Source organism: Pongo pygmaeus, chromosome 7 (genome assembly GCF_028885625.2).
Source record: "Pongo pygmaeus isolate AG05252 chromosome 7, NHGRI_mPonPyg2-v2.0_pri, whole genome shotgun sequence".
Taxonomy (NCBI): domain Eukaryota; kingdom Metazoa; phylum Chordata; class Mammalia; order Primates; family Hominidae; genus Pongo; species Pongo pygmaeus.
The window spans coordinates 18,828,615-18,844,384 of NC_072380.2; the positions used below are offsets into that span (position 1 = coordinate 18,828,615).

At 38.5% G+C, this 15,770-nt stretch overlaps 1 protein-coding gene across 6 annotated transcripts in view; it reads right to left on the reverse strand.

Annotated features, from left to right (window-relative positions):
- The window catches only part of PSD3 (pleckstrin and Sec7 domain containing 3), a 491,817-nt gene that overhangs the window by 222,481 nt on the left and 253,566 nt on the right, over positions 1–15,770 (reverse strand). For 3 of the 6 annotated variants that reach the window (XM_063668552.1, XM_054499659.2, XM_054499662.2), the window contains 2 exons: positions 12,058–12,147; positions 1,515–1,616 (listed from right to left, as the gene is read on the reverse strand). In XM_063668552.1, the coding sequence (XP_063524622.1) occupies positions 1,515–1,616; positions 12,058–12,147 (192 nt within the window). The remainder of the gene's footprint in view (positions 1–1,514; positions 1,617–12,057; positions 12,148–15,770) is intronic. The other 3 variants (XM_054499657.2, XM_063668553.1, XM_054499660.2) reach the window with 1 other exon arrangement.

Consider the following 15,770-nt stretch of genomic DNA (forward strand, 5'->3'; position numbering starts at 1 on the left):
ACTCCCTCTGACGAGATGGTGTGTTGTGAAGAGGAAGGTTCATGTACCTGCATTATCCTGAAAATACTTCCTTGCAAGATCTGGATAATGTGGCTTCTGGCATTTCTGCGAAAACAACAATTTAGCACAAAAACTATGCTGCTATCTATGGAAAGTTTAAGGGAAGAGTAAATGTTAAAACAATTAAAACAAGCAAATAAGATGTTTTAAATAACAGTAAAAATCCAACATTGACAGGGAACAGAGTTCAAGAATGGTTTTGGATAGAGAAATGAATTATCCTACATTAGCGCATTTTCTTATTGAAGTTAATTTCTTTAAATGCCAAAAAATCTTCATAAAATAGTTTTATTGGCAATCTTTCCAATCTATTTCACACTCCCTGTCTCCTTAATCAAACCAAGTAAACAAAATGTCACATTTTTGATGACTCATTAAGTACATCCATTACTTTGCAGTGCTGTAATGCAGCCATTCTGAGAGGCTACTGACTACACAGATTTGATTGCCTCTCTTCAAAACAACTCCAGCTGTACCATTTGGAGACCTAGTGCCCTTTAAGGTTGCAACATTTTCTCTTTACCTCATTAGCAAATCACTTCTTGCTACTACCCCTCTATCTGAGGAACATCACTTCCTTGAACTCCATTCTTCTGATTCATGGCCAAACTGAGAAAATAAATGTTTCTTTAAAATAATTTCAATTTAGGCCAGGTGCAGTGGCTCACGCCTGTAATCCCACCACTTCGGGAAGCCGAGGTGGGTGGATTACCTGAGGTCAGGAATTCCAGATCAGCCTAAGCAATATGGTGAAACCCTGTCTCTACTAAAAATACAAAAATTAGGAGGGCGTGGTGGTGTGCGCCTGTAATCCCAACTACTCGGGAGGCTAAGGCAGGGGAATCGCTTGAACCTGGGAGGCAGAGGTTGCAGTGAGCTGAGATCACGCCACTGCATTCCAGCCTGGGCGACAGAGTGAGACTCCATCTCAAAATTAATAAATAAATAATTTCCACTTAAAAATTTATGTAATAACCTAAATGTCTGTGTTCTATTAAATTCATTTTATTAAAATCAGTTGGATTTGGCTATTAACTTGCCCATGAAAGAGCTGGCTCAGTGATAGTCAGCAGTGACTTGTATGCTGGTATTCGCCTATGTCTACAGGCCCATGATTATGATATGCCAGGGGGAGGATCACGTCAAAAATTTCAAAGTGAAAACTAATTGTGGGTATTATTAAAAACAGGCTCTAAATAAAGGTCTGTGTGAAATTTATGAGGTCAGTTATTAATACATGGACTCTGTAATTATTCTGGCTGTTGAGAGTTATTTTTATTTTTTTGCTTGTTTTCAATTTTTTTAGTCTTTTTAAAAAAAGATTGACCTTTAGCTAAGTGAAGCATTACTATAACAACATATTGTTTTCCTTTATGGGATATTTTGACTGTACAATTATAAATGTCTTTAAAATAAAATTTGTTTTTCTGTATCCTTATTGGCTATGTAAATACCATGTTCAGGATAGAATATTTGCCATGGTAGTTCCACTTATCCTTGCACTGCTGGTCTGCTGAAAGCAGGGCATCAATCATCCCAAGGAGCTCCTCAGTCTCCTGACATATCATAAGCAAAAAGAGGATAGCTTTTATTCACGATGTGACCAGTTACATTCATATCAATAATACATGCTCATGTTAGTGAGAGGGGCAGCAATCTTGGACTGTTATGACACTTTAAACACGCTCCAAACAAGGCCGGGTGCAGCAGCTCAAGCCTGTAATCCCAGTACTTTGGGAGGCCAAGGTGGGCGGATCACTTGAGGCCAGGAGTTTGAGACCAGCCTGGTCAACATGGTGAAACCCCTGTCACTACTAAAAATACAAAAATTAGCCAGGCGTGGTGGCGCACGCCTGTAATCTCAGCTACTCAGGAGGCTGAAGCAGGAGAATTGCCTGAACCCGGGAGGTAGAGGTTGCAGTGAGCCAAGATTGTGCCATTGCACTCCTGCCTGAGCAACAGAGTGAGACCCTGTCTCAAAATAACACAACATAATGTAACATAACATAACATAAAATAAAAATGCTCCAAACATACAAACATTCAAACGTCTATGGATGCATCTGAGTAGGAAATTCTGTAGCACTTCTTCATGATCAAATTGAAAATAAATTTCAATATAAATTCCCACTGGGAATCATTAATATTCCATTACAGTACCCTTAATGATTACAACCACCACCACTCAAACTTTTTTCCTTTTTTCTTTTTCTGGGGGTTAAAAATCGGTTTGTACTCTTAAGCAGCATCTGTTCTGTTAAAACGTTCTAACAGACTTCTTTTTGGTAATTTTTTTTTTTTTTTAAGAAAACACATGAACATGATTTGTGGATCTTCAGTTACTTCAAAGTATTACCCTCATTATCGTCACCATTTTTCATTCATGGTCTGAACCACACCAAAAGCAGCATCATTATTCTGCCCATGATGAGCACGTGACTGAAAGCGAAAGCAAGCTGCCAGACCTCCACGGGGAGGGCAGAAGCGGAAACACGCCACGCACCTTTCATCACCTAACTCAGCTTGATTTACTTTACTGAAAAAAGCAGCAATATTCCATATTTTAAGCCAGAACCTTTAAAGCTTTTCTCTTAAAAAGCTTGCAAACCTAGCTTTTCTCTTAAAAGGCTCTCCGACTTACACAGGACAGGCATCCAAGCCCTCTTCCTCCATGGATACTGTTGCTACCAGGTTTCCATGACCTTCTCTTGGAAAGAACTCACCTACTCTAGGCAACAGTTGATGCTCTTTTTTTAGCTACACTTAAATACCACCCATAAGTTCCTATTTTCAACTACATACTCCGAATATAACTCAGATAAAGTATTTTTGAGAATTCAGTTCAGGCTTTTCCTTTATAAAAAGTTCAGACCTTTTTCCGACTGAGGTCTGCTTCTTCCTTTTGTGTAGTCCTTTAGGAATAATCTTTTGAAAATGCTGCGATGACAAAAGCAATGTTCTTGGATTTAAATCTGAACATTCTCTGGTTTCATTACTAAGTATACACTTCTTTGTCTAAACCAGTAAATACAAGGTGAGAGTTAAGACAGTTAAAACTTTAGAAATGCAATTTGGATTTATAAAGGAAAAAATGATGTTAAGAAAATGCCCAGCACTTAGACTGAAATGATCCTTACAAGATCACCCTGTGAAGTTTTTCCAATTTCTTTTTTGCCACATAATATTTTGCTCAAAAGACATCACCAGAGGAAGTTAGAACATGACAGAAAAAGAGAACAACTTCTGCAGCAGAAGGGGAGTGGTGACAGGGAGGGGTGAACACTGGACACAGGCTCCAGAAGCCTAAACCGAAAACCTGAAAACCATAGGCACAGGCCAAATATTTTATTTTACAAATGAGGAAACTCACACACGAAGTGAAATGATCACCCAGAGGCGCCACCACTAGTCACTAGCAACACTAAGACAGGCTTAGAGCCCAGCGACTTCCATAACCCAGTCAGAACAACTAGTGCATCCCACAGGGGCACACTGCTAGCCACTTAACACACCTCATCATATTTAATTCTCCTAACCGCTCTTAGAGGAAGGTGTTTTTATCCCATGCCGCACCTGAGAAAACTGAAAAGGATTAAGTTGCTTGGCCAAGGTAAGATATTGGGATTACTTTCCAGATCTGTAACTACTCATTTTACTCTGCCACACAGCCTTCCATGACATTCAGCCTAACAGGCCAAATAAACATTAACTGGGGTCTGGACGCGGTGGCTCACGCCTGGAATCCCAGCACTTTGGGAGGCCGAGGTGGGTGGATCATTTGAGGTCAGGAGTTCAAGACCAGACTTGCCAACATGGTAAAACCCTGTCTCTACCAAAAATACAAAAAAAAATTAGCTGGGCGTGGTGGTGGATGCCTGTAATCCCAGCTACTCAGGAGGCTGTGTCAGGAGAACCAACTGAACCCAGGAGGCGGAGGTTGCAGTGAGCAGAGATTATGCCACTGCATTCCAGCCTGGGCAACAGAGCAAGACTCTGTCGCAAACAAACAAACAAACATTAACTGGGTAGAGAAAATTCAGATTCTACTCTTTGTTTCTTTTCTACTTCATTCAGGTAAGGGACAAAGGGGCAATCAGGAAACCAGTCTACCAACAGAATCTCTAATAGTAAGCTCCAAATAATTCAATACTTAATATATTTCCTTCAATACTGTCACCACCAGCATCGGAACCACCATCCTTCTCACATAGACAATTGCAATTTTACCATCTTTCCACTTCCACTTTCCTAAACAATTCTCCAAATATCCAGAGTAAAACATGATAATAAACATAGGATCATGTTACTTTCCAGTTTTCAGTTCTTCAAAACAATTCCCATTGTCTTTTTCTTAAAACGTCAGTGTTTTTAATACTGTTATATAGTTATTTCTGAACTGTTGGTCATTATATTATACTCAGTACTTTAAAAGAATGACCAAGAGTAGTAAAATTTCATTAAGCCAATTTTTATATGATGCCTAAAACCTCTGGCTCAATAGACAAACTGCCCCATTTTTTTTCTTAAGAGTGGACTTGTTCATTATTTTTGTCATTGTTTTACTGAGAGAATTACAAATTCACAGGCAGTTGTAAGAAAAGAACAGAGTCCTTGTGCCATTTACCCAGTCTCCTCCAATGGTAACATCTGCAAAACTATAGTATGATAGCACAAACCAGAATGTTGACATTAATAAAACCTAGTCTTATTCTGATGTCTCCAGCTATACTTGTACTCACTGATAATCAGGAAGTAAAGATGAGAGAGGAGAGAGCAACAATGAGAGTGGGAAGATGAAATAGGGAAAAAAGACTTCATGTTGCTTAGGTTAAACCTTCTGGTAGAAAATACTGAAAAGTAGGGCAATTGTCAGTGTTAAATTTCCAATCTTCTCCCTGGCTGAAAGGGGTAGATGGAACTCAGAAAGAGAGATGGGTCAGTTTTACTCTTTTTTTTCTTTTTTCTTTTTTTTTAAAGAAGAATCATTACAGCTTTTGCTGTCACTCTGTGTGAACAGATCCTTTTTGGGGTTTGAACTTACAAAAATGGCTTATCTCTAGATTTTTAATGGCTGATTCATTTGTTGTTCTTTACCCTTATATACAGCTGTAACTGATTAAAAAGCCTAATGGTTACAAATCTGAGAGCATCACTTTATATTTTCTAGTTATGTTTCTTCCTTGTCCAAAAAGATGCATTAATCTTTATTTAAAATGTGTTTTATCTTTGCTGATCTTTTGAGTCTGTTTAAATTCTACCTTCTTGGCTAATTACTCCATTATTTTCACAAATTATTTTTCCTTAAGAAAACCAAATGAGAAAATTATGTTTAAAACAACATATGTAATCCTTTCAGCTGACAAGATAGGTTAAAAATGGGACGGAGGTATCCTACATATTCTTGGAACCGTCTCCTAAGAGAATCTTGCCTAAACTCTGTCCTTTGAGAAAGCAAGGGAAAACAAATGCATTTGAATGACAACTTTCATTAGAATTCTAACCAACAGACTATTTAACAATTTAATTCGCTGTTTTTTTTATCACTCCATTCATGGAATGAAGCTTATAAATCCTGTTAGGCCAAGCATACTGATTTACATCCTTTCAATTTAACCCATTCTTCACACACACACACACACACACACACAAACTCTCTCTCTCTCTCTCTCTTTCTTCCGCATTAAAACTTTTGGTCTTCCCTTAAAGGAAGACGTGCTAATTTCAAAGTTCATAAATTCCCAAGTAAAGCAATTTCTATTAAAAAAACTTAAAAATTTAAAGAATATTCTAATGTCAAACATCTAATAGTAAGCAACAACCTAAAAGACTGTCATATTGATTGGTATCTGTAAGATTTATTTCCCTACGTTTTTAATGATTTCCAGTGACACTGTCTTCTAACTAGAATTATTCTTAGAGCTACTTGTGTATTTAAATACATTCAAGGTATGTTTTTAAACATGCTGCAAATTGTGTTCAGTTTTATCACAAATATTTGGAACACTTTGTTTTGTTGTTTCTGTTCTTTCCATCAATAAGTTGGTATAAAAATTCTTAAAGGAGAGACTGTTTCAGCTAATTTCTTTCTATTCTCCCTTGGTACTTACTGAATTTAACTGCTGCTCAAAAAAGAAATAAAGATCTAACAATGACTGGAATAAAAATTCTAAGGAGAGCAGTATTTGAGTATTAAATGGTAGACGGCAATGGGAAAATGGGACAGAAAACAATTGGGTTCATGTCATGTCAAAATCTACAGTCTAGATGTCTCTTCAGAATGAAATTATGGGACAGCCAATAACTGACCTTCCACCCTTTATGTTCCTAGACCATTTGCCAGGATCTTCTTGTCTTTTATTTCTCAGTTTCTTCCCTTCTTTCATGTAAATACATTTTCAAATGGACAATTCATCTCTAAATATATAAATACCTGGTGACCATCACTGAAAGGCCCTGTGTGTTTTCTGTATATAATGAGAAATGGAGAATTGTCAACCTCCAGAGTTAGAAATGCAGAGCAGATTCGATAGAAGATAGAAATGCAGCTTTTCTGTTACAATCAAGAACAAGGGTTTCTTATGAAACTCAGTAGAAATAAAATTCAGGGAACAGAAAGGCAGAGGAGCAAGACACTGCATTTTGAACATAAGATAGAGGAACTTTCAAGAAAATTCTTACTTTTAAATGTTTTAATTGGCAAATGAAAACTATATATTTGTGGTGTACAATGCAACATTTTGAGTATACATACATACTGTACAATGATTAAATAAAGCTAATTAACCTATTTCTCACCTCACATACTGTTTTGTGATGAGAACATTCAAAATCTATTCTCCTAGTAATTTTCAAATAAACAATATGATGTTATTAACTATAGTCACCATGCTATACAACAGAGCTCTAGGATTTATTTATATAGTCTAAAGGAAACTGTACCCTTTGTTTAAATCCCTGCCTTCCCCAGACCCTGGTAACCACCATTCAACTCCTTGAATCTGTGAGATCAACTTTTTTAGATTACACTGTAAGCGAGATCATGTGGTATTTGTCTTTCTGTGCCTGGCTTATTTCATTTAGTGTAATGTCCTCCAGATTTATCGATGTCACAAATGACAGAATTCCTCCTTTTTAAGGCCAAATAATATTCCACTGTGCATATCTACCACATTTTATCCATTTGTCTGCTGATGAACATTTAGGATGATTCCATATCTGGGCTGTTATGAATTTTCAAAGGTTATTCCACAGAGTGAAGAGTTTCAGAAATATGCACATAATCAAAAGCTAACACTTCACTAGTTGGTATCAGCCACTGATGAGACTGGGTGAAAGAAGTCCCCAGGCTGACACAGTCAAGAGTCCATAAAAATTGCCCCGAGACAAAGCAGAATCCCAACAATTCCTGGACCTGATCCTTCAGACCAAGCCCTCTCCATTAGGAAGGCACATCTCTAGCAACCCTTGTTTCCCCCAGGGATGTTTTAATCACTTCAAGTAATTCACATCTCCATCAATATTCCAGGATAATCTTGGGATCTTAGGAGAATATGAACTAGTTTGCTTCCTCAAAGGTTCTTCAAGATTCCAGGACCAGTCCAAGAGCCAATGCACCCTAGTACTTCCCCTCTTGTAGCATCAAAGAGGGAAGTCACTAAAAACACAAATCAAATGTCAGGTATAAAAATGTGGGAAGAGGGATAGGCCCAGGAGAAAGAGGCTGTTAACAAGGTAAAAAGGTAAGGGTTAAGCAAGGTTCATGTTCAGGTCAACGTCACAGGTGCTTCCTTTCAAAGAGCAGAGGATATGTATCCTTGGAAAGCAGCAAGCTAAAAAGGGATGGTGGGTAGAGGTTTTGACTACTGCCGCTAATCTCACTCGCCTCTAAAAAATCTTAAACCCAGATACCTGCAGGAAGGGATAGGGCCCCAATTCTGGCCCACTTTAGGCTAGGTAAAATAATATCAAAAATAGAAAGTTTTAATAGCTAACAGACAATACTACATGTGAGGACTCTAAAATCTCCCATTTTATAGATGAGGATATTGAAATACAGTATTTACTTGACATAGTCCCCTGACTATTAAGAGATAGAACCTGGTATTAGAACCCAGTCAGTACAGCTCTCAAACCAGAATCTCAATCCTCATACCGTACTGTCTCTCAAAACACAGCCTACAATACAGAGCTAGCCCACATTCTACATTCTTATCCCTCTTTATTCATGTCCTCAGTAGCTGTAATACTTATTAGAGCCTCAGGAATGTTTTACGAAATCTATCGGACCCAAAGCAGAACCTCCCCTTTCTCTTCCACATTGTCCCCAAGGATGCTTGAATACAAACCACATCCAACCGCTGGGATGGGCGGAGCTGGTAGAAACATGATCACAGGGTTAATCAGAAACTTGTAACACAATAACAAACTTTTCTATGTTTATCTGTACTATGTGATCATACCAGATGATCTGGCCTACTTTGTTAAATGAATGACTGTCTTGATTTGGTCATGTAGTTGAGAGGGGTACATATGAGAATGTCTTTGGGTGAAAGAAGGGGCAGGAAATGCAATGGAATAATAACCAAGATAACAAGGCTTTTACCTATACTTCAAAAGGCCATCTGACATGGTTTGTGTCCCCACCAAATCTCATGTTGAATAATAATCCACGGTACCGGATGTGGGGTCTGGTGGGAGGTGACTGGATCAGGAGGACGGAGTTCTCATGAATGGGTTAGCACCACCCCCTTGGTGCTGTTCTCATGATGACGAGTGAGCTCTCCTGAGCTATGGTTATTTAACAGTGTGTAGCATCTCCCTCCCCCCTCTCTTCCTCCTGCTCTGGCCATGTAAGATGTGCCTGCCTCCCCTTCCGCCACGATTTTAAGTTTCCTGAGGCCTCCCTAGGAGCCAAGCAGATGGCAGCATCATGCTTTCTGTACAGCCCGCAGAACCATGACCCAAATAAACCTCTGTTCTTTATAAATTACTCAGTATCAGGTATTTCTTTACAGTAGTGGGAGAACGGACTAACACACCATCTCAAACATCACCTCCTCCCAGCCTTCTGCTTTGAAGAACCTAAATAATATCCTATCACTGGTTGTCTTCTGATATCCAACTTATTTCACTTTTATTACAGATATCCATATCTTATACTCTAAACACCATGTAGGGGAAAAAAGTCAAATATCAGTTTAGGTTATTTGAGTAAACAACAAAAACTGCAATGGAATTTTAAACTAAAAAAGGGCTCAACGTATCATCTATCCCTTCAATACAGTATAAGTCAAATTCAGAAGCAAAATATTAATTAAATTAACTGAATTAAAGGACTTTACACAAGTTTCTCATTTCTCATACATTTAAATATGCCACGGTCTATTTTTTCTTAACCCTTTCTCTTCAGAAAACAACAACAACAACAACAAAACCGAATTTGGCTTATACTTTTACTTCAACATGGAATAACTGTCTCTTTTATGGAGAAAGACACCTCCAATATTTCTCAGTAGTCTGTGATCTCTGAGGACAGGTGCCCATTTGGTTTCAGCATCTTCTTCAATCCCACAACACCTAGTAAACACACAGCAGACCTTCAATAAATGTTCCCAACTACAAAATGACACGGAACAACAGACATAAAAGTACAAATGTTACTTCTGGGCCAAAGAAATCTGAACAGACATAAATTCAAATGTTACTTTTGATCCAAATTAATCTAAAAGTATCAAGGTCAATACGTAACAATAAAAGCCTCAGTTTATGTAACTTGAAGCTTTTTTTTATATTGAATCTAGCAGTTTCTATATATGATTATGAAGAAACCTAATAAAGGTCATAGTTTTTCCTTTTATCTCACAAAAAATAAACTGAATGTCACACATGCCTGTAACATGGAGATTGGAAAGGTGGCAAAGAGAGAGAGAATGACCATGATATTAAAAAACCTTTAAGATGACACCAAACTTTGAAAAGTTTCTATGTATGTATGTATCTATGTAGCACATATATAACAATATTTTCCCCCAGAATTCAAGTACATACTCCACCCAATAATTTATCTCAGCAGGGAATCCAGCGATAGCTATCCTAAGACAAAGAGAATGAGAAAAAAAGACACCAAAAGAAAAATAGAAAGCCAAAGAGAAAGGAAAAGACAGAAATAAAAAGAAACCAGAAGAAAAGGAAGGCAGGAAGAAAGGGAGGAAAGGGAAGGAAGACCGAACAGCACACAGAATAGAGGAATGAAACAAACATGGTTTAAAGAAAACCTTTTCGTACTGAAATTTTCAGTAAAACCCATTCCTACTGAAATGGAAAACTATCTTGGGTGGGTGAGCGGTTGGGGTTTGTTATGGAAGAGAATCAATATTTCACGTGACAATGACCATGCTAACCACCACCATTTTCCGTATCATTTCACTATCATCTTCTCACAACAAAAAAACAAATAATACATACTTTCCCATGAGGTTTATAAACATAATCTCATTGCACAACAGCAACAAATCATCTGGCAAATTCTTGGTAGACGAAGTCAAAGAACACGTTTGCTCAAGGCGAACAGCAGCCTCTAGACTGTATATTAACCATATATACGGTTTCATACAGCTCCACCAAACATGCTCTAAATTCGCCAATAATTTGCCAACAGTCATGCAGGTTACCATAAGCCTACCACTAAATTCTAAAAGCTTCACTATGAAAATTTTCCTGTCAACTTTCATTTCTGACATAAGTTGATAAAAGCCTCACAAATTCTCTCTTAGACTCCATAATTTTCCACGCAAATACCACTAGACTGAAAAAGGTCTTGTTAACACCATACGGATTCAATGGAAGATATAAAACATCTTTATCACGTCACAGTCCTGCACCATTTATCTCCCGCTCCCATTTGGAATTATACCTTTAGAAATGGCAGCACTTGCTTTACAAAGGACCTAAAAAAAATGCCTTCTTTACTCCATAAATTAAAGCTACTTTTCTTCCTGCTTTTTTTCAATAATTTTTTGTAATGTGCTGCAAATAAAGTTAGTAAGACTAAGAATGTCGTAATACCACATCGTAATGCATTCTTTCATTTACCATAGTAGATAAGTCTTTCCAAATCTGGCAGAACTCTATTCTATGTAGCTTAAAAGTTACATAAAACATAACAAAGGATTTCTCTTTCAACATTTCCATATCATATCATATATTTCCATACCATAGCTGATTCAAATGTCACCTTTCTTGAAAATTCATTTAAAGAAATTGATTCCAAAAGAAACCTATATGTGTACTAAGTTTTTTAAAAGGCTAGAATCAAATAGAGAACTGTAAAAACCATATTCTCTATGTATACATCTTACCCTACAACCCCCCAAATATTCATATTGTCATTATTTTGTACTCAATCAAATGCCCATCTCATTTACAATGCTGGAGAATGCATGAATTCCAAAGTTGATTTTGTTGTCTCTTTGAAAACAATTTGATGATGGGGAAAAACATGCTGATTGTTACCAATAATAAAGCCGAATGCAAATAATTCAGGCATTCTACAATTACCGAGAATTTAATTTAATCTATTTCCAGAGACAACCTGAGTGGCTCTGAGACTAGGGACTGAACACAGTTGGAACTGTTTCCATTACAGCCTGCAAATGCTACTCTGTTTCCGTAGTGCATATACCTTTGCGATCTTTCTCGAATTCTGATAGTCTAATTACAAATAAATCAAACAAAAACTGCCACTCACTATTTGTATCACCAACCATTCCAAATTTACTTACCTCAGTATTATTGATTATAATGCAGACTTCTAGAAATTATCAACTTAAGGTACTTTGCAGCACGAAAAATCAAGGACAAGGCTTAAAAGAAACATCACCAATAAAATCAAAAGCAAAAAGCAAAATACTTAAGTGATCCTTAGACTACTTAGGATTAAGCTGTAAGCAGCAAATAGAAATACAAGCATACACTAAAAACCAACAGTTCCATGCTTACTTTCAGCAGGTCCTTGGAGAAATCAACACCCTCATTCACCCCTTGTAGATTTGCAATGAACTCCTGACAGGTCATCTTCTTTCCAATATTCTGAAATAGAGGCAAACAGTACATCACTATGACATTCATGGAATTAAGACTGAGTCATAAATATATGATGAGGCAGACCAATAATTTGTTTCTAAAAACATAAGTAGGCTGGGTGCAGTGGCTCACGCCTGTAATCTCTGCACTTTGGGAGGCCGAGGTGGGTGGATCACGAGGTCAGGAGATAGAGACCATCCTGGCTAACACGGGGCTATGTTTAGCAGAAACCCTGTCCACTACTAACATGTTTAGTAAAAACCCCGTCTCTAGTAAAAATACAAAAAATTAGTTGGGCATGGTGGCATGCACCTGTAGTCTCAGCTACTCGGGAGGCTGAGGCAGGAGAATCGCTTGAACCCGGGAGGCAGAGGTTGCAGCAAGCGGAGATGGCACCACTGCACTCCAGCGTGGGTGACAGAGCGAGACTCCATCTCAAAAAAAAACACAAAAAACAACAAACAAACAAACAAAAAACATAACTAGACATCTATTTACAAATACAGGGCTGGATGCAGTGGTTCCTGACTCACGTCTGTAATCCCAGCAGTTTGGGAGGCTGAGGTGCATGGATTACTTGAGGTCAAGAGTTTGAGACCAGCCTGGCCAACATGGCAAAATGCTGTCTCTACTAAAAATACAAAATTTAGCCAGGCGTGGTGGCAGGCACCTGTAGTCCCAGCTACTCGGGAGGTTGAGGCATGAGAATCACTTGAACCCAGGAGGCAGAGGTTGCAGTGAGTCGGGACTGCACTACTGCACTCCAGCCTGGGTGACAGAGTGCAAGTGTATCTCAAAAAACAAAAACAAACCAAACACAGGTTTATATAAACATACATACAATTTTACTGCACTAAAAACATGGTTTATTATGCTTTTAAAATTCTCATTAAATATAAATAGCAAACTTATACCAAAAACCTATTATAATGTAGAAAAAAACTTGAAAAACCGATGCTACATTTATACAATATATAATATAGTTTTTAATGAAAAACATGGGTAAAAACGGACATTTCTGAGCTGAACTCAGCTGTTTATGCATTTATTTGTGTTACCTACATACTCTCAAGACCTGTGAAGGATCTGAGATTTACACTACTTTCAAGCTAACAAGTTAGCCTGTCACAAGCTAATAGATGCTGGCAGAGGAAAGAAGTCTCCTGGTTGAGAGACAAGGTCTTTATTACTTACAATAACAGGGGCAGCCAGAATATCAACATTATCTTGTGACCACTGGGCTCTAGTTCCCCAAGTCCCAAATATCACAAAGCAACTTGAATAGGGCCACAGGCCACCTGCACATGCAGCATGTTGCATTATAGGACAGAAACCCTAACCTTCAGGAGCTGGAATCTTTAATCACGAGAAATATGCCTATCCCTTTGCACTAGCGGGAGATACCAGCTCTACCTTCCAGGGAGATACGCAAACCTGACCGCTGCTGTGAAGTCACTACAGCATCTTCCAAAGCTACTCACTGTATATAGAAATAATCTTGAAAAAATAGACAAGAACAAAGGCAGCCACAGCCTCTGTTCGCAAAACATACAGGAAAAGTGTGAGACCCATGGAAAATTATCTCCCAGCACGTTTCCAAGCTGGTTTAAGGACAATAAAGTTTAACAAAAGGAAATCGCATAAATAAAGTAATTAGAAAATCCAAACTACAAAAAGAGCAAAGATATAAACAAACTAAGAAAACTAACAAAATTTCTATCACAGAGGATCACCTCTTATTCTAGTTCCAAACAACTAATAGAAGCTGCCAGCTGTGGAGGATTCTTAGGTTCCATATAGACAGCAAGATACATCTGTCACAAGTGCAGGAGAGGAACGCAGAGCACAGACAAGTGTCACAGGTATCATCTCTAGCAAAATGTAGCCCAAGCGAATACAAAGTTTACCAACATCGAAATATACCTGTGGCCAGGCACGGTGGCTCAAGCCTGTAATCCCAGCACTTTGAGAGGCCGAGGCGGGTGGATCACGAGGTCAGGAGTTCTAGACCAGCCTGGCCAACATGGTGAAACCCCGCCTCTACTGAAAATACATAAATTAGCCAGGCGCCATGGTGGGCGCCTGTAATCCCAGCTACTCGGGACGCCGAGGCATAAGAACTGCTTGAACCTGGGAGGTAGAGGTTGCAGTGAGCAGAGATCGTGCCACTACACTCCAGCCTGGGAAACAAGAAGAAGACTCCACCTCAAAACAGATAAATAAATAAAAAATAAAAACAACAACCAACCAAATAAATAAATATATCTGTATACACGACTACTATGCATAAATGTATGCTTTTCAAGGCCACGCTATTCTTTTGTAAAAGGCTAACAGGAGGGTAGAACAGCACCTACTGAATTCATTTGAATACCTACAGTATTCAAAATAAGAAAGCAGACTTCTGGAGATAGACTTTTAAAAAGTAGCAGAGGCTGGGCATGGAGGCTCATACCTATAATCCCAGCACTTTGGGAGGCCGAGACAGGTGGATCACTTGAGGTCAGGAAATTGAGACCAGCCTGGCCAACATAATAGAATCCTGTCACTACTGAAAATACAAAAAAAAAAAAAAAGAAAAAAAAATAGCCGGACGTCATGGCGGGAGCCTGTAATCCCAGCTACTCAGGGGGCTGAGGCAGAAGAATCACTTGAACCTGGGAGGTGGAGGTTACAGTAAGCCAAGATTGTGCCACTGCACTCCAGCCTGAGCGATAGAGAGAGACGCCAGTTCAAAAAATAAATAAATAAATAAAAATAAATATAAAGGAGGCCAGGCATGGTGGCTCATGCCTGTAATCCAAGCACTGCCTGGGAGGCCCAGGCAGGAGGATCACTTGAGCCCGGGAGATCAAGGCTAGCCTGGGTAACATCCCTCTCTAGAAACAATATGAAAATTAGCTGGGTGTGAAGGCACGTGCTTTGCAGTCCCAGCTACTCTGGAGACTGAGGTGTAAGGATCGCTTGAGCCCAGGATGTTGAGGTTACAGTGAGCCATAATCATGCCACTGCATTCCAGCCCGGGTAACAGAGGAAGACTTTCAAGAAGATGCACAGGCATCATTTTAAGGGAATATGTATACACAACCTCAAATTCAAAGACAGATTTGCCTGAGAACATACACCTGTGTGCCACAGGAGTAATCATTTCCCACCTCCCCTTTCCCAGCCACCCTTCTCCTGTTTCACAAAATAAAACAATTCATCCCACTCCAGGTATGTAAATATTTACAATGACAGTGCTGACATTTTTTTCTTGTTGTTGTTGTTAAAAACCTTGCCCTCTTTCATCAGCAAAGAATGCAAAGAGTTTGTATGAAACACTGAAAAAAATGGTTTGACAGAAGTGGCTTTGTCAGCTAACTTATTTAGTAGATATTTCTCATAAGTTAAATAAATTAAATCTGCAGTTCAAAAGTTTTGTTGATAATTAGTTTAAAGCACAGAAAGGAACTTTAATGAAAAATATTGTTTTGCAACAGTATATTGAAGACGACAGTAACTCAGTTTTCCCAATCCTTTCCGAGTGTATCAGGTTAAACAAGGTGTCTCAAGGTAAAAAAAATAACACATACAATGAACAGTCATGATATACCTTGGCAATGTCTTTTTAGATATGTTCTGGGGAG